This window comes from Carya illinoinensis, chromosome 1 (assembly GCF_018687715.1).
Source record: "Carya illinoinensis cultivar Pawnee chromosome 1, C.illinoinensisPawnee_v1, whole genome shotgun sequence".
Classification (NCBI taxonomy): Eukaryota; Viridiplantae; Streptophyta; class Magnoliopsida; order Fagales; family Juglandaceae; genus Carya; species Carya illinoinensis.
The window spans coordinates 30956891-30976389 of record NC_056752.1 but is presented as its reverse complement, the minus strand read 5'-3'; the positions used below and the strand labels follow the sequence as shown (position 1 = coordinate 30976389).

Here is a 19499-nt window from a genome sequence, read left to right as displayed (position 1 = left end):
AGTTTGCAATGTGGTGAAAAAACTTTGTGCATCTATTCCGCTCCCTAAGCCACAATGCCCTTGACTTTTGTCGCCACGAAATTTCCTCCATAAGGATCACTCTTTCCAATTCAATAGCTAATTGCCCTTTGCGATTGTTCTCATCTCCTACCCCCTCCAAGCTTTGTAACTCTTGGAATAAATTCTTTTTTTGTAACATAACATCACCAAATATTTGCTCATTCCATAACTTCAAATCCTTTTTCAAAGCCTTCAACTTTCCAGCCAATACATTACTCAGGTTGCCCTGTAATTTATATGAGCTCCACCATTGCCCCAACAGCTCCACAAACCCCTCATGTTTTAACCACATATTCTCAAATTTAAAAGGCCTTCTACCCCCTGGGATACCTCCACAATCTAACAATATGGGAAAGTTGTCCGAACATACCCTAGGGAGCCTTTTCTGAGAGAGATCTGGAAAATGCTCCTCCCAAGAAGGAGATATTAAGAATATGTCTAGTCTTGACTAGGCTTGGTTGGAGGACCAAGTATAATCACCTCCCATTAGCGGTACATCCATTAGTTCCAGCTCGGAAATGATATCTGAAAATTCCCTCATAGCAAGGTTTTGTCGTCCCTCCCCCGATCTTTCACTAGGAGATCTAGTCACATTAAAATCTCCTCCAATACACCATGGAACCTCCCACCATGAAACCAAGCCTGCAAGCTCATCCCAAAGCAACCGCCGCTCACAATCCAAGTTAGGACCATAAACTCCAGCGAAGGCCCACACAAAACCATCTTCGGAGTTTTTGAACAAACACCCCACCGAATATTCTCCCACAAACTCATCGATATTCTCCACCACCCTTTTATCCCACATAACCAATACTTCCCCCCAAGGCCCCTTTCGAAGGTAAATAGGACCATCCTGCAAATTGGCAGCTCCATATACTCCTTATGACTCTTCTTGTGATAATATTCAATTTAGTTTCCTGCAAGCAAATAATGTCCATCTTCCATTGTCTCAGCAAAGATCGTACCCTGAGGCGTTTGTTAACCTCATTCAACCCCCGAACATTCCAAATCATAATTTTTGGCTTCATTTAACAACTGAAAAAGCCCTTCCCTTGTTCCTACCATGACTTGCACTCCCCTCCTTTCCATCCTTGCCATCATAATTGATAGACCGAGTAAGTCGTCTCAACTACCTATTTTTTTTTTTCATACTGCTCCATGTAGTGACTAGCCTCAATGGCTGTTAGCAACGCCTTAAATTGATCTTCGTAGCCCACACACGAGATCCCCACCACACTCTGCATCTCTGTCACCTTATTCAAAACCCAGTTATGAGGCAAGGGAGTTATCATGCTTATTGGAGAAGGATCTTCCTCTAAGAAGTCCTCCCCCTCAAACAGGATCATTGAACCTTCCCCCCCACCTCCCCTCTCTCCATCACTTCCACTTCTCCTACCCGAGAGTTCTTTTCCCCTGCCATTTCTAAAATTTTCGACTTCTTCCACAGCCCAAGACTGTTCTTCCCTTGCTCGAGACTGTTCTTCCCCTGCTAGGGATTCCTCTTCCTCCATTGTCCTAGTCTGTGTCTGTCTAGGGCTTCCCATCTCACTCAGAAACCTTCCAGGGCTTCTCAACTCACTCATCGGCATAATCTGGATCTCCTGCAGTGACACCAACGTACTCAAGGGCAGTTCTGGGCTCATCGGCGAGTTCAGAGACTCACCCACTGACCCTCCACTGCTTTCTGGATCTCCGTCGATGCCCATAAGTTCCCCCCTCTTCCATAACCACAGCTAAACTCGCCTCCACCAGACCACCATCTGCCTCCCCCAAGTCCACCGAAATTTTCTGGGTCAACTTTGTCACCCTTGGCCTAAGTATCGGCTCCGAAAAATCAGATTTCAGCGTGGCCGAAATATCGGGTGCATCGGGGAACCTCCGCCCCGTATCCACCCATTTTTTTCTCGGGCTTGGGCCAAGATCCAGCCCTTTACCTTTCAGCCCATCCAGTTTACCCGAGCCTTGACCCACTGGCAATTCTAAAACATGGCCCAGGCCCAGGCCCAGGCCCATGCCTCGTTTTTCTTTAGCCCGCCTGATAAGCCACGCAATTTTTTCCGGCATGGCATTAACTTGTGCCTTCAGCTCCTGCAACACGCCTTCCTCCATTCCCATATTAAGGCTAGCATTTCCTCTGCCATCTCCCACTTTGCTCTGGGCAACTGCTAGAATTGACTCTGTTCTCAGCAGACCTACCTTACCTCTCGAGTTCTCCCACAAACTGACATTGGAAAGCTGGTTGCAGGGCCTCTGTTGAAGGGCCTCCCGATACAACCGAAAAGCAGGTTGCATGGCCTTCTCTGGTGGTGGTGTTGGGAAAGCAGGGCCTCTTCCCACCTCCCTCAAAACCTCCACCAACATCCTCCATCCCCTACCATCTCTGTCCTCTAGAATACAAACAGAGCTTCGATGGCCACCTCCACCATACGCCACCACCTCCATGTACCAACCCTTGAAGTTAGAACACCTCTGCGCAGTATATCCCCTGCCTCCTTCCCGATGGGCAGAATAGAAAACCTTTCTGCCACTCGTCAAACAATCTTCCAAGGCTCTAATGAGCCATCAAACCGTGTTCAAACCCAAACACAGTTCTGTTACCACTCTCCTCCCTCTCTCAATAATGAGCACTTGCAACCCATCCCTAGAAACCTCAAAACTCCTTTGATTCAATAACTACAAATTTCGAAAGCCCCATACCACTCTAGATTTAGATATCACCCCGTAGCAATCACCAAGCTTCACCAGAAGGAAAGTTCACTTTTCCTCATGAGAAGTTTTTAGATGTACGGAGAGAATTTTCTCTCTCTAAAACTTGAAGCACTTTTCTTTTTAAGATAATAAAAATTTCAAAATTTTCAAACAAAATCTCAAAATTTTATTAACCAAACATGGCCTTAATTTCTACCATTAATTGCCGCATTGCCTCCATTTTGGTTGCGTTGCACCGCAGCCATTTTCCCAATAGTGCTTGATTAAAAACAAACAAATTTTTACCCCAAGTCACCTAATCATTCTACATCACAAATCATTGATCAAATGACTAAGTGATTTATGTACCGCATCTTCCCCGTCCAACAAGAAATCCATATGCAGCTTCTCAATGTGCTTGGCCACACTCCCAAGATGGGAAAAATGAAAAAGTAAACTAAGAAGGCAAGTTCAAAAGAGTGCTTTGAATTAACATTATCCAAATCCTTTCAAACAAAGAGTCACTTGAAATGAGTTTTTATATGTCACTTCCAACAACCAATTGCCTTTCCATTTTCTCAACGACACCATCACATATTGATTTTGCCCTATATGACGCTTCCAAGGGGAGACCTAAATACTCTATTGGCAAAGACAGCACTGAACATCCAAGAATACACACCAAGGCCCCAAAATCCTCCACATTGACCACTAGGACTATCTATGATTTTGCCAAGTTAACTATAAAACCTGTAACAATCTCAAAGCATAGAAATAACCATCTCAAGTGACAAAAATGTTCTTGGATATCCTCACAATATATCGTGTTCATCTGAAAAGAGGAAATGAGACACTACTAGTTCATTCATGCCCCTTTACCGCACTGAAAAATCCTTGTCCCCTTTCTACAGTATCACATAACTTTCTATGCAAAGCCACCATAATTACTCCAAAAAACAAGGGGGAGAAAGGGTATCCTTACTGCAATCAGTGAGAACTCTTGAAAAAACTGTATGGCATACTATTTATCAAGACACAGAATCTCACTATAGAGATATAGTGTGCAATCCATTTCACCACTTTTTCCCAAAACCACATCTCAGTATATACAACAAAAAATCCCAATTGACATGATCATACGCCTACTCTAGATAATCCTTGGGATCCCTGAATGAATTCTGCTGTCTAAACATTCATTGCCAACTAGGACTATATCTAAAATCTGCCTCCCTTTTATGAATTCATTGTTGGCCCTAGAGATCACCTTCTCCAACTCCGCTTCCATCATGTTTGCTAGGACTTTAGATATGGTTTTGTAGACACTTCCACCAAATTAATAGGATGGAAGTCTGTAATCCGCACAACCCTTGCTTTCTTTGGAATGACTACAACAAAGGTGTTGTTAAGGATTCTTTCAAACTCACCCAGAATATGGATTCATCATGATTTTTAACTTGGATTAAAGTTCTGTTGAGTTGCAATTCAAGTTATTTTTGTTTTCTCTTGAGGGCTTTTGTGTTCTTGAGAATTTTCTCTTGGTTTCTGTCCAGAAGTTCTAGAAGATGGAACTGAATTCCTTACTTCCAGAGAATCCGTCATCTAAGGTGAGTCAAGTAAGTGGTGATGAGGATTTCAATGCTCATTATGAATTCATGAAAAACAGCCCGAATATGGAAATCGTGGTAAAAAGGAAACCCTTGCAAAATTAGAGGATCCATCAAAGTGATAGGACAACCAACACTTCTTAAACCTGCCCACAATACTGTACTTTAAGCCACATGTTTTCAAATTTGAAACACCATTTTTGCTTTCGGCACCCTATCACAATCAAGCAGCAAGGGAAAATTTGATAATAATCTAGGAAGTCTCCTCTGAGATCAACAATTGAGCCTCCCCATTCACAGGAACAAGTAACCTATTGATTCTCAACCTTTCAGTGTGTCTCGATTCTAGGACCATGTAGACCTTCCATCCACCAAAGATATGTCCATAAGACCTTGATCAAAAATAAATTTAGAAACACCATCAGATGTGAGGATAGAATGGTAGTGCCTGATCTATTACGAATATCACAATCACCCCCTATGCACCACAGCAAAAAGTCCACCAGATCATCAAACTGGCCAGCTCCTCCCGGAGCCTGCTCTGTACACTATCCAAATTTGGCTCATAAGTGCCCGTAAAATCCCATCACAATTATTTTCAACATTTATGAATGAACATGATACTGTGAATTAATTCCCCTCCACATGCTCACCCTTTTCCACCACCCTTCCATCCCACATCAGCAAAATACCTCCAAAAGCCCTCAATGCTCCTTGGTTATACCAATCCACATGTTGGCATCACCACAAACTCTATACAACAGCCCTTGTCACAAGTTTCAATATAGTTTTTTGAAAGCCCACAATATCACCCTTTCACTGCTTCAGAAAATTCAAAACCTTTGTTCTTTTATCTCACTCATTCAACCATCACATATACTACAATAGGATTGTAGGTTGAGCCCTTTCCCTTAGGAATCTACATGTTGATGCCTTCAATCCTAGTATTATAAGAAGAATCGACAAGTTTGGAGAAGGCTTTTTATGGTGTCTGAATTAGTAGGTATCTCATCAACCATAAGCACCTCCTTACATCACTGGGTATCAGATTCCCACTTCACTATATCAGTTGGTATGGTATCAAAGCCACAATTATCTACACCAAAGCTTAGGTTTGTCCGAACACATAAACTACCTTTTAGCACTATCTTGTACCACATTGTGGATCATTGACTCACATACCCCAATGCATGACTGATAAGACTTCTCTATATAAACTAGATACTTCTTTATCCCAAAACTTCAGTTACCCTGGCATTTAGTAGTTCCCAATCAACTATTGATCGTGGTACTCCATCCTCTTTCTTCTACATCTTGATGAGCTTTACGTCACAATGCATAGCATTCATTTAATTATGTTGTTTAGTAGGTCAGCTGAAGCCCCAACTTGCTCCATAATCTCTTACCTCTTCTTTAAACAAGCCAACTAATAAAGTCCATTGTACAATGAATGGAATTTCAGTTATAATCTTACCAAGATGCCATAATCTACGTGCCATGTACTTTGCTAGTAATCTCCTGGTTTGTGAAAGAACTGAGCACATTGGGGACGACTTGCTACATCCAAAATATAATTATTTTTTTTTATAGGATTAGTTTCAAGAAAAGTTCTCTTTCTGATTATACTAGAATACATATATATTTTGCCAGAGAAAAGAATCATCTTTTTCAAGCGATCTACAACCAAAATATAATTATGAAGATGCAAATTGCTTCATATGTCAAGTGTGGCATATCAAACGAAAACTAGGGTTTTCTTCTAGTTTTCTTTACTAAGATGCGGCTAGGGTTACATGGTAGCTAATCTCCTACTTTATTGGGATGCAGTAGAACTGAAATTCAAATAGATTAGGATTCATCTTCTAATCTTATCTTATATTTAAATTAAACTTGTACATATTTAGATAGGATAAAATCAGCTTAGTTTAGATAGATATGAAGATGTAGTTTGTTGAGATTAGATAGAGATAAAGATGTAGTTTGTTGAGATTCAAATTTGAATTCTCAATCTTATCCTTGTAATTATTTCTATATAATGAGAAGAGAGCACCTCAAAGGGGTCATTCAGCCAAATCTGACAGTCATTTGGGGGATCCATCAAAGAAGGCCATTTATAAGTGTCACTTATAGCTCATATATTGTAATTAGGTGCTTTTACTCTTGTATACTACCTATGTACTTGGTCTATGCCTAATTATGTGGATTAATAAATTTTCTTACTTATAAAAAAAAATAAGGGTCAAGTTTTAATCTTTGTGTGTGTGACATTCAAATGAAAAAGTGAGTGTATGCATGTCTCTTGCAGCTTGCACAGGAGAACCTGAGAGTATTACAACCAAAGGTAGTCTAATCATACACCTTGGGAAGCAAAACCACTATTAAATTTTCGATGACATGTTCTTTCTGTATTTCCTTTCTCACCGGCCATCAACACCACATCTGCATATTAGCATCTATTAACACAAAAGTTCCATATAACAGTGATATATTAAGCAACATACCTTTTGGAGTACTGAAAGCACGTATACTCATTATGAACAGTTTGAACTTTTAAATCTGCCTGTTGGGAGATTATCTATTAAAGATAATAAAATATGTAAGCACACAACTTGAAATAAGGAGTACAACAAGATTGAGCTCTAATATATGAGGTGCCTTGCTAATGGCTCACATATATCACATACCTTACTTACTAATGGTTCATAAACCATTTCTGGGAGATAGGCCAAGGTTGTACCACTGTCTATTATTGTCCCTCTTCTGTCTCCTACCTCAAACACCTCTTTTGACACGTTTAGAAAAGCGTGACCAACTTGAACAGCTGTCATATTAACACTGTAATGTGGCCTATAAATAAACAAGAAGAAATAGTTTACTCAACAAAACTCAAGTGACTGTGAAGAAAAGGTCCAAGTGCAGAAGGCAATATGAATATGGTACTCACGAACATGTAGATGATACAAATTATCAACAGATCAACAACATATTTAAGGAATTCTATTCAATTACTATATTTTAATGCATGATAATAAACATATTTAATATAAATAGCCTTCTATTTCACCATGTGTGGTGCTCCTGTCTTCTTACTTCACAAATTTATGGCTTGGTTCCCCTGTAATTGAGAAATCTAATTCTGCAATTTTTTGTTTATAGGTAAGAAAAATTCTGCAAAATACTTTTAACCTATTTCTCTTATTCATAGAGAACTTGAGAATACCAAACTGAACCACACACTAATCTACTTCAGATAATTCTTCACAGCAGATGCACCTCTTAAAGAGCATAAACAATTAAGCAAACCATTAAAAGCAAAAAAATATATCCTGCTCACTGACTACAAGCTTGAGCATTTTTTCAATTTTTAGGGGTCAGCTTCACTTGATCATGCATTAAGTGTGATGTCCTACTTAATTGACCTCTGTTAAGCCTTTTTTTTTTTTTATAAGTAAACGGTAGTATTAATGATAAAAGACAGAGTCCAAATACACAAGAAGGTATACAGGTGGAGCACCTATCTAGTTCGAATTATTAGAAACAAGGAAATCATGAAAACTTAGGCCATTAAAATCTATTGCTATGGCCCAAAGGCATAAAATACGGAAAAATAAAGACCGAAGCTCCTCTAAAGACCGCTCCTTATCTTCAAACATCCGCTCATTACGTTCATGCCATAAGCACCACATAATGCAGATGGGGACCATCTTCCACACTGCTTTGATTTGAGGGACCCCACCCGGAATTGACCAGCTGGCCAGAAGCTCAACCACTATAGCCGGCATTACCCAGTTTAACTCTAGGTGACTGAACACTTCGCTCCACAATGCTCTAGCTATCTCACAATGTAGCAAGAGATGATCCACTAATTCACCCTCTTTTTTGCACAGACAGCACCAATCTGAGATAATTATTTGAAGCTTTTGCAGATTATTTGTTGTCAATATCTTCCCTAGAGCCGTTGTCCATGTGAAGAAGAGTGCTTTGGGGGGTGCATTATTTCTCCATAGACTTCTCCAAGGGAAATGGGAATCCAGTCGAAATGTAAGAGATTTATAGAAAGAGCGGACTAAGAAAATACCTTTACCTGCAGATATCCACCACAACTTATCTGCACACGAAACTTGTAGTCTCGCTGAATATACATGGCTGAAAAAAGCCTCAAAACTGTTTTATTTATCAAAAAAAAAAAAAAGCCTCAAAACTGTTTATTTCCCAATCTTGGGCAGCTCTACTAAAAGTGACATCCCATTGGACTTGGTCCATTGAAAGAACCATAAGGTCTACCACTGAAGCATCTTGGTCACAGGCCACTCGAAAGACATATGGAAATGAGTCTTTTAAGGCCTCCTCCCCACACCATGTCCCTCCAAAATTTTATACGAGTACCCTCCCCCGCCACAAATTTAGTGTGTCGAACAAATACCCCCCACCCTCTTCTTATGTGCTTCCAAACCCCCACTCCGTATGTCCCATTCCCTTCTCTAGTACACCATCCGCCCCATAAGCTACCATGTTTGTAATCCACCACCAATTTCCAAAGTGCTTCCGGTTCCATATTATATCTCCAAAGCCACTTCCCCAGAAGGGCCCAATTAAACGTTCTCAAATTCTTAATCCCCAGCCCACCTGACTGAATTGGCCTGCATACCTTTGCCCAGCTAACTAGATGAAATTTGTGTTCCTCCCCCAACCCACTCCATAAGAAGTCTAGATAGAGTTTTTCGATCCGGGCCGCCACACATGCTGGAATTGGAAAAAGAGACAAGAAATAGGTTAGTAAGTTTGAGAGAGTACTCTTTATTAGTGTCACCCGGCCTCCTTTAGACAAGTACAATCTCTTCCACCCTACCAGTCTTTGTTCAATCTTTTCGATCACTGTATCCCAAGTAGATATTGCCCGTGAGGCGGCTCCCAAAGGTAATCCCAAATAAGTCATAGGGAGGGACACCACCTTACACCCAAGTATACTGGCCAGCTGTCGAGTGTTACTTACATTCCCAACTAGTACTAATTCTGTCTTATCAAAATTCACTTTCAATCCTAACACTGATTCAAAGCATAAGAGTAGCGCCTTCAGTGTCTTCAACTGGTCTTGCTTTGCCTCGCAGAAAATTAGGGTGTCATCTGCAAAAAGTAAATGGGAAATCGTGATAAAACTCCTGTGTGAATCTCCAACTGAGAATCAAGCCATAAAACCATTTCTCACCACTGTCTCTGTCATCCTACTCAAAGCTTCCATGACAATAACAAAAAGTAGTGGGGATAAGGGGTCGCCCTGTCGTAGTCCACGAGAGCTACTAAAGAAGCCTTCTGGGCTACCATTAATCAACACAGAGAATCTTGCCGTCGAAATGCACCACCTAATCCATGAACACCATTTTTCCCCAAAACCACATCTCTTCAGCAAATAAAGGAGGAAGTCCCAGTTAACATGATCGTATACCTTTTCCATATCTAGCTTACACATTATACCTGCTTTACCAGACTTTAATCTACTATCTAGGCACTTATTGGCTATTAGAACAGGGTCCAGAATTTGTCGACCTTTTACAAAAGCATTTTGAGGATTTGAGATAATCTAACCCAAAACCGCCCCTAATCTGTTGGCAAGCACTTTGGAGATGATTTTGTACACCCCATTAATGAGGCTGATAGGTCTGAAATCCTTCACTTTTGTTGCTCCAGGCTTCTTCGGAATCAAAGCAATAAAGGTGGCATTCATGCTTTTCTTGAATTTTCCAAACACAAATAGTTCTTGAAACACTTTTAGGATGTCCTCTTTTACAACCTCCCAACATGTCTGAAAGAAACCCATAGAAAATCCGTCTGGACCTTATCTTTCCCCATTCTTCTTACCACTTCATATATTTCCTCTTCCTCAAAAGCTCTTTCTAACCAGGCCTTTGTCTGAGAGTCAATAGAGTCGAACCCCAATCCCTCTACTTTTGGTCCCCACCCCTTTTGTTATGTAAATAAGTGTTCGTAGAAGTTTACCACATGTTCCCAGATCATTGGAGCCTCCATGCAATCTATACCATTAATATTCATCATTTCAATAGAATTGTTCCACCTATGACCGGGGTTTATTCTGCATGTGTGGGTCCAAAGGGCCCTACCTTGGAGAGGTTCCCCGACATCAAAAAAAAAAAAGTTAGCCACTCTATGGAAGAATTTTGTGCTTCGATCCCCTTCTTTCAGCCAAAGTGCTCGTGACTTCTATCGCCAAGAGATTTCTTCTAAGGAGATCATTTTCTCCAACTCTAATGCCAATTCAGCTTTTTTAGCATTTTCAATTGTGGTGAGGGGTCTATTTTCATTAGCCCTCTCAATATTCTGTAACTCCTCCAACAAAGCTTTCTTTCGTTCCCCTATATCACCAAAAGTTTGTAAGTTCCAGAGCTTTAAATCATTCTTTAAAGCCTTAAGTTTACCTGCAAGAATGTATGATGGGGTACCATGTAATTGGTAGGAAGACCACCAAAGTTTTACCCTGTCCACAAAGCCCTCGCTCTTGAGCCACATGTTTTCGAATTTAAAGTATTGTAGCCCTCCCTGAATACCGCCACCATCCAGTAGCATAGGAAAATGGTCCGAGCATAAACGCGGCAACCTCTTTTGGCACACATCTGGAAAATGAGATTCTCATTCCGGCGAAATTAGGAATCTATCAAGCCTAGACCACGTCTGACTATTGGACCAAGTAAAGGGCCCACCTATCAGCGAAAGATCCAGCATATTCAAGTCAGATACATTCAGAAAAATCAGTCATTGCTAGTCGTAAATGACCATCTCCTAATCTTTCACTAGGGAATCTAGTGACATTAAAGTCGCCGCCAAAGCACCATGAAAGATCCCAGCAGCTATAAATACCAGCAAGTTCTTCCCATAAAAATCTCCTAGTGCTATCAACATTCGGTCCATAAATACCTGCAAAAGCCCACACAAAATTATCCTCCACCATCTTGAAGGAGATAGCAACAGTAAAATCTCCTACAAATTCTTCCACTTTCTCCAACACCCTTTTATCCCACATCACAAGTATACCACCCGATGCCCCATTTGATGCTAAAGAAACCCAATCTACATAGGGGCATCCCCATACACTTCTCACTAATTCTCTGGTCACCAATTTGAGTTTAGTTTCTTGTAAACAAATAATATCCGCCCTCCCACCCCAAAGCAAATTTTTTATACGCAAGTGCTTATTAATCTCATTTAACCCACGAACATTCCACGACACAATTTTTGGCTTCATAAAGGAATTGCTAGCCCTTTCCCTTTGGACCTGTCACGGCTTGAGCTACCCTCATTCAATGACCATTTAAGTCTCTTGAGCTCCCTTTGTTTCTTAGTTCCAGCTTTCTTGGACTGAAAATGACTCGCCTCAATAGAAGTGAAAAGAGCCAGAAATTGTTCCACATAACCCACACATTCCATGCCCACCACCTGTTGAATCTCCTTGATCTTTCGGAAGACCCAATCAAAGACCTCAAATTCGCTCGGTGCTAAACAACTTAACGGAACTGGATCTCCCACACCAATGGATCCATCCCCCCCTAGCTGCACTCCACCCTCCCATTCTACCATTGTGCCCATAGTTTTTTGCCCATCAAAAGGATTAGAGGGGACGTGTGAATTAGGAGCCAAAACATCATCAGTACTGCCCTCCATATTCCGATCAGATTCCAACAAATTTTCCGCTACAGTTCTCTCAACCCCCTCCTCTGAGATCAACTCAAGGCGCATAACAGGGCTGTCCGTCTGTTTTGGAGAGAACTCCTCAACAGTGTCCCCCACCCTCTCAATCTCATCCTCTGATAGCATCTCAGGAAGCTCAACTAAGTCACGAGAGACCTCCAACGTGTGAATCGGCATGTTCTGTGAAGTTGAATCCGAGAAGAAGATGGTTGGAAACAGAAAAAACATTTCTCTCCTCTTCCCGCGACAGTAAAAGTTGTTCCACCAGTATCGTTGGCTTTTTCTGAGTCACCATCGCAGCCTCCGACGAGTTCACCTCAAGATTCGGGTTACCCATTCTACCGCTGGATCCAGTTCTCTCCTCTTCCTGCGACTGTTCCACCACTATCGCCGGCATTTTGAGTCACCGGCACCATCTTAATCACCAGCACAACCTCCAACGATTTCACCTCAGGAATCGGGTTACATGTTTTACCGAAACCGGGTTTACGGCTCCACACCATAGAAGACCCGACTGTTTGCATTTTACAGTTATCGGGTATGGGCCGCCTGCGTTGAACTAGAGCCCAACTTCATATTCGGACCATTTCTCACACCCAAGTCCAGCCCACCCCTTTCTTCCTCCTCTACGCACCGTTTCAGGCTCAATATATTAAATTGCAAGTCCTCCACTTGCTTTTGTACCTCACTCGACGCCCAAAGCAGATCTTCCTTATTTAGTCCAACAACTCCCCTGCCATCCCCCACTCAGTTCTGAGCCCCTACAGAAAAGACGACAGGTCCCTTCAGTCTATCAGAGGCAACGCCCAACCTGTCAGTTTCTTGGTTTTGTACAAAGACCCTAGGTTGTTGCAGTGCGTCCCTGTAAGACCGTGTAGGAGCATCAACCGTCGTTGCTGGTGGTGCTAACCCCGTAATACGATTTTCTCTACCACCTTCCTTCAGCAACTCTATCAATTTCCTCCACCCCTTACCATCTCTATCCTCTGGTATGAAGATGCAGTTACGACGGCCACCCCTTTTGTACTCTACCAAAGCCATGAAAGCACCTTGGTTGTTTGAGCTCCTTTGCGCTATGAAGCACCTATCTCCATCCCTATGTGCTGTGTAAAAATCCTTTTTCCCCCCTGTTAAACAATTCTCCAAGGCCAAAGAGAACCATCGAGCCGTTGCTAACTCCAACCGCATGTTTCTAACAAACTTCCACCCTATTTCGGTGAATAACACCCATCGTCCATTCCTTATCACTTCAAAAGATTTCGATTCAATCACAATAATGTTCGACATATCTATTTGTAAGATAGTAAAACACGAACTCAGGAGCCCAGAATCACCATTTCGCAGGGTGAGTGTGAGAGACAAAAGACGAAAAAAAACATACAGAGAGGGTAAAGTTTTCCCTCTGTTAAGCCTTCAACTTGTCTTAGGCTATGAGTAGCCCTACTTGAAACAAATGAATGCAAGCTAAAATGAAAAAAGAGTAGTAATCTGCATGCGGTGTCCATTAAGTGTGGTGCCCATTACGGACGCCAATTGAAGATATCCCAAAGCCATCTCATATATTCCATCTAAAATAGCAATTAGTCTACTATATAATACCACAGGAAAAACAAGCGAAAAGAACATCTGAGATTACATATTTAAGATAAAGGAGAAAACAAGACCAACATAACACCTATAAAAGACATCACATACTGGTTTGGTACCAATGGAGTCATGTTAACTTTTGGTTGCACAACACGCCCAATAGCAAAGATACCGCCCCCATTGGTTCCATCTAAACAGTGAGCAAACATCTTTTTTACTTTCCCAGATGAAGCTAGCTGTGAAATTATTGATGCATTTGATTTTCCGAAACCAAGTATCCCATCCAGTGCCTCTTCATTAGATGAACCTAGATCACCAGATTGTCTAGCACCACACCTATGCAAAAAATCAAAAACATGACAAAAATAGTAAATACCCCCAAAAAAGAAAAAGTGAGAGAAAAAGAATATTTTGTTGATGATACCATAACACGAGAAATAATAATAACTTAACAGCAATCAAAATCAGGCCGACTGAAATTATGAATGGGAATCTCTTATTACTTATCAAAAAAAATTAAAATTATGAATGGGAATGACATTAAGACATTGCAAAAATTTTATATGATGAAAAGATAAACTAGAACAAAATAGAAAGTATCAAGGGGAACTACATGATAGTCAAGAAAACAATATTAGAAATTAAAGAAGAAAGTCATAAACTGTATTCATTCTCTACCTCCCCACAAGCAATCACATTTCCCATTTTCATACTCCAAACCAAAAGCCTCATAAACATACATTCCAGCCATCAAAAAATATTACAATTAACACACTCCTTTATAATTAGGAAGCCACCAGTAGTTTTTCATCAGACGGCTGTTCCCGTAACACCACTCTCAACTTGGATTACATATCCAAAAAGGTCCAGTTTTGGCTATTCCACATGCTGTCTAGCAGAGGCTTGGTTATCTGCAGTGGATTCTCTGTTTTATAGTAGATGCCAAACCTACTGCCCCATTGAACACATCGCGCCTCGTCCATGACATCAAATTATAGCTCCCAAATTCGTCCTCCACTGCCCAATCCAATTCGCTTCCCTAAGTATAAGAAAAGTAAGAAACCCCCACCCCAACCCTCTTTGCTGCCAAGAAAAGGCCACCCTTACTACACTCTTGTAGGTTGGGTCAAAATAGTGAATATAAATTGGTTTGGGCCCCATCTAAGAGAGGATCATTTGACGTAAATTTCTTTTAGGACATGCTATGTACTCATGACAGGAATCCTTTCCCTTGGAAGCTCATTGTAAAAATAAGGCTCCCCATAGAGTGGCTATTTCACTTGGACTGCAGTAGTAAGAAAGATACTTACCTTTGACAACGTTGAGAAAGTGAGGCATGATCATGTTTAACCTTTGCTGCATATGTAAGAAAAGTGGTGAGTCGGTGGATCATCTCCTTTTACATAGTGAGGTCTCTTGCATCCTATGAAGCATGATTACCTCCTTTTCGGAAACCATCATTGTGCACCTTTTTGGAAGATGACCCCATCATGCACGCTATGGTGTCTATGGAGACACAAAACAAGTGCAGCTCTGATGATTGCAAAAAATCAGTGGCGAAGCTCAAGGCTTTCATTGTAATCACTATTTTCCATTGGGTAATGGCCCAAGATGGTGTTGCTCTCTCTATGTCTACTTTTAAAGAATTTTAGCCCTTTTTCCATTTGTTTATTAGGTGCATCTCTTGTATACTTCCTGTATGATGGGATGACACCCTTTTTATCATTAATAAAAATAACCCAAAAACCATATTAAATTTTCAATCAACTGCTTTCCAAGAAAAAAAAAAAAAAAAAGTCAAAACTATTTCTCGTGAGTCTATTATATAGGATTACAATTTCTGTTGAGTTTTATATCTTTTATTTGGTCTCAAAAATCAAAAAGAGCCCAATTCCAATAGACAGAGTGATAGGGGCTGAGCATGAGCCAGAGGGGTAGGCATGAACCAGAGGGGATGGTGGCAGATCTCCTCAAGCTAGCTTGGAAATCTTTGGATTTGATTTTAGAAGATTGGCCAGAGACCAGTATCTGACCTAGTTCACAATTGAACTGGTCAAACGATCCAATCCATCGCTTTTTAAAACCATTCTCATGAGCCCAAACTATATTTCCCTTCAATGACATCACTAAAAAAACTTCCTTGCAAGACATTACTGCCAAGTCCAAAAGGGAATTTGAGACATTCCAAGGAATCTACCCTGAATCAATTTTGACCCTCCTGCATCTTTTTTTATAAATAAGTAAAACTGCAGCAGGTTATTTAAAAGTGCTAGGGCGCAATGATCCTAAATCTCTTGGCAACAATGGCATTGCGCCACCTTTACGCATTGTAGAATATTCGACAAATGTCAAAGAAGATTACCGGACTCCAACTGTCATGCCAATATACACATTTATGCTCCAGAACTCCAGGATACCAAACTTCCACTTCCAAAACAAGGCATTTCAGTTGAATCATTGATTATCAGACTCGAACCAGAGAACCACACAGACCCAAACAAACAATAAATTGAACCACGTATGGAGACAAGAATTCAATGTGGTTCAACCACACTTTTTCCACTGGAAACATCAAGCATCTTAGACCCTCAAAGCTTTGGTAGCACTTCAATTAATCAAAATTTGACACTCCCAAGTCCAACTGATAAATTTACATATCTAAAAAATCCCAATTGCAAAATTCATCCGCTACAATTTGGCCAACAATACATGAATCTTGAGCAATAATTATAAAATAAAAGAAATTTATTTGCATAATTCACTCATTGGGCTACTTCCATTTGTACCATAACCAGGAAGCTAACTAATTTTTCTTTTTACAAGTAAACCAGGAAGTTAACTATCAAAATTGAAATGCAGAATCTGAAAGCAGTAACTTACATTTCCACCACTGTGGTATTCAACGAGAATCTCAAAAAATGCACCTAAGCCCTACAAAGAGTTTCTTTATGAGAAAGCAAATTCATACGAACCATACAAACCTGTTTGAACTGGCAACAAGGAATCTCCATTAAGAACATTCGGATTCTAGCCTTCTAGGTCCGAGGTAAGAGGGTGCAGACAAAGCTAGAGAACATCACAATACCAAATCCCATATCTATAACCTAAACTAAACAAAGTATCGTGTTTATATCACTGATGCTATGAATATGTGAGCAAACATGCATAAATTCTTGTTAAAGTATACCATGTATCAGATTATATTATGAATGCACAAAGAAATCACGGACATGCTGCCAGAGAAATATACCTATAAACAACTTCACTAACAAATTTTTGATAGGTGGAACAAGTATGGATGTAAACTCACCCGAACATGACACTTCCATTGGAAGAAGTAGTTTGGAGGTCTCCAGACACCAGGTCATAGTGTAAGACATCCTTTACAAAGTATCCAGCAGTGGAACTGCCATCTCCATATATCTGAAGATATGGACAGGACATATTGGCCAGGCAGCCAGATAAAGGACCCCCGTTTATCTCCAAGCAAAATTCTTTATTACAAGGAACCAATTTCCCTGTCTCCGAGTCGTCTATATTGTATAGCGTCAGCTCAATCTGTTGAAAGGTAGTCAATGAATCAGAGAGAAGGGTCCAAATTTAGTTGCAATCTCCAAAACACTAGGCAGGTTGGCCCCAAAAAAAGGGACAATAACGACAACAAAAGAGGAAGAAGCAAAGAATCAAGGTAGAGAAAGGAGCCAGCATACACCAAGGGAGCTTCTAGTGGGGCACTCAGTGCACTGAATGCAGTTGACCCACATAATGTCACTTCCCGTATCTACCTGCACATAGTATTCTTTTGGAGGTGTCCCAATCCCTATTTTAGCATAGTAAAGCCTACAGCATCCCCAAAAGTTGAAACAAACGAAATAAAGATTTTATAACGATGGTAATTCTAAAAAAAGAATCACATACACAAGGATATGGAAATAATAGCATGTAAATTTGAGAAGTCCCCCACTGGTAAAATCGCTTGGAACAGAGTGAAACTTTTTCAGAACGAAAACATTAAGGAAGTATTTACCCCGCGTGTACGCGTGCGTGCGTGCGTGCAAAGAAATCAAAAGAGAAACTTCTTTCAGAGATTGAAAAGAAAATAGCAAAAAGAAAAGAGCGGAAGGAGGACCCGACAGCAGCGGGACGACCGGAGCCGCCGAGGGGAAGATCGACGCCGGTAAGAATCCGAAGCTGGCGGCGGCTATCGTGAGCTTTGAGCTGAGTGAGGGAGCGCTCGAGGCCGGCGTATCGGTACTTGACGCTGAGGACGCCGTTAGGGGCAAAGACTCCGGCAATAGCAATAGGAGGGGTGACCAGAAGGGAGAAAAGCAAGAGGCAAAAGCTGCAGGAACTCAGGATTACGGCCATGAGGGTCACCCTCGAAGATTGAATTCAGTCCAAGGGGGAGACTTGTTGCCTATTGGGAATAAAGAAGCCAAAGCTGGCTATGGGGGTTATTAGTTGGACTTTCCTACAGGAGTATAAAGTGGGAGGTCCCACCCAGACTTCACCCAACTAAACTCATCCGTGTCTCATGCCTGGATGCTGTTGTGCTCCTTCTGTTAAAATTCTAGTCGACATATATTTTAGACGCAAACGTTTGTTATCTGTGGATGCCGAGTCATCACTTAATACCATTGACTGAGGAGGTTCCTACACGGATTGAATCGGAATACAACGTTTTACGAATGAATTGAAGTTTGGACATGGGATGAAATAAAATATTATTTTTTAATATTATTTTTATTTTAAAATTTAAAAAAAAATTGAATTATTTATTATATTTAATATAAAAATTTATAATAATGAGATGAAAACCATCTTTACATCTAACGGTAGCAGAGTTGGTGTGCGCGTGCGTGGCTTGAACGGTACTTGTTTAGCAAAGAGCATAATTTTTCCAACCCAGTGAACGTGGTCCCAACGGCCAACGGAACGGTGCTTCGTTAACTAATGCCAAATTAATCCAAATCGACTAGGGTCGTAGTACCGTTGGTGCTTCTTCATCAAAGACCAGATTCTCCCAAACATAACTTTTACGAATGTGATGCAAAATCCAAATTGAGTTAGGCTATCTTAGTTCATATTCTACGTTTATTGAACTATCTTTAAATGGTAAATTTGCACAAATATGGAAAGAAAAAATTTAATACCTTCTTTAGACTAATGTGAGGTTTGAATACTGAGATAAAATAAAATAATTTTATATAAAAGTTGAAAATTGAATAAAATATTATTAGAATATTATTTTTTAATATTATTATTATTTTATAATTTAAAAAAAAATTAAAATATTTATTATATTTTATATAAAACTTTTAAAAAGTTATAATGATGAGATGAGTCGAGGATATTTATATATCTAAACCTAACCTAAGACAATACGTTCATTTTTTATTTATTTATAAATATTTAATTTCAAGTTTTAGAAATAATTTTGATTTCAATTTTAGCAAGATTCTTGTTTATTTACTTTTATGATTTTCATACAATAATAATTTAGACTTTTTCTTTTCTTTTTTAATTTTAAAACTATTTAAATATGACTTATAGGTTTCGTAAAATAATTTTAAACTTTTTCGTTAATCAATATTTTTCATAAATTTTTCTAAATTTACGTTGCTTAGCTAATCGTCGAAATAATCTTAATTTTATTCAGCATCAGAATTTAATTTAGCCGAATAATGTTTTGTCTCAAATTGACCCGAATGGAGTTGGTATGGAGCGTGGTCTGAACGGCAATGTTTCTTCATTAGTTGATGGGACATAATCAGAATTTTAACATGTGACACAAAACACAAAATGTAACTAGTTGATTATTTCTTGCCATTGAATAATTTATTGTTATAATTCAATAAATTC

At 40.0% G+C, this 19499-nt stretch overlaps 1 protein-coding gene across 5 annotated transcripts in view; it reads right to left on the bottom strand.

The window, feature by feature from the left end:
- Positions 1-18183, bottom strand: part of LOC122315040 (aspartic proteinase 36-like) — a 55914-nt gene extending 37731 nt beyond the window's left edge. For 2 of the 5 annotated variants that reach the window (XR_006243939.1, XM_043130765.1), the window contains exons 1-7: positions 17767-18183; positions 17348-17477; positions 16948-17195; positions 13746-13973; positions 7037-7199; positions 6854-6927; positions 5827-5909 (exon numbers count right to left, since the gene is read on the bottom strand). Coding sequence is in view for 4 of the 5 variants with exons in the window: in XM_043130765.1 (XP_042986699.1) it covers positions 5827-5909; positions 6854-6927; positions 7037-7199; positions 13746-13973; positions 16948-17195; positions 17348-17477; positions 17767-18005 (1165 nt within the window). In the remaining variant the exon portion in view is untranslated. The remainder of the gene's footprint in view (positions 1-5826; positions 5910-6853; positions 6928-7036; positions 7200-13745; positions 13974-16947; positions 17196-17347; positions 17478-17766) is intronic. The other 3 variants (XM_043130744.1, XM_043130752.1, XM_043130738.1) reach the window with 2 other exon arrangements.
- Positions 18184-19499: the final 1316 nt, after the last annotated feature.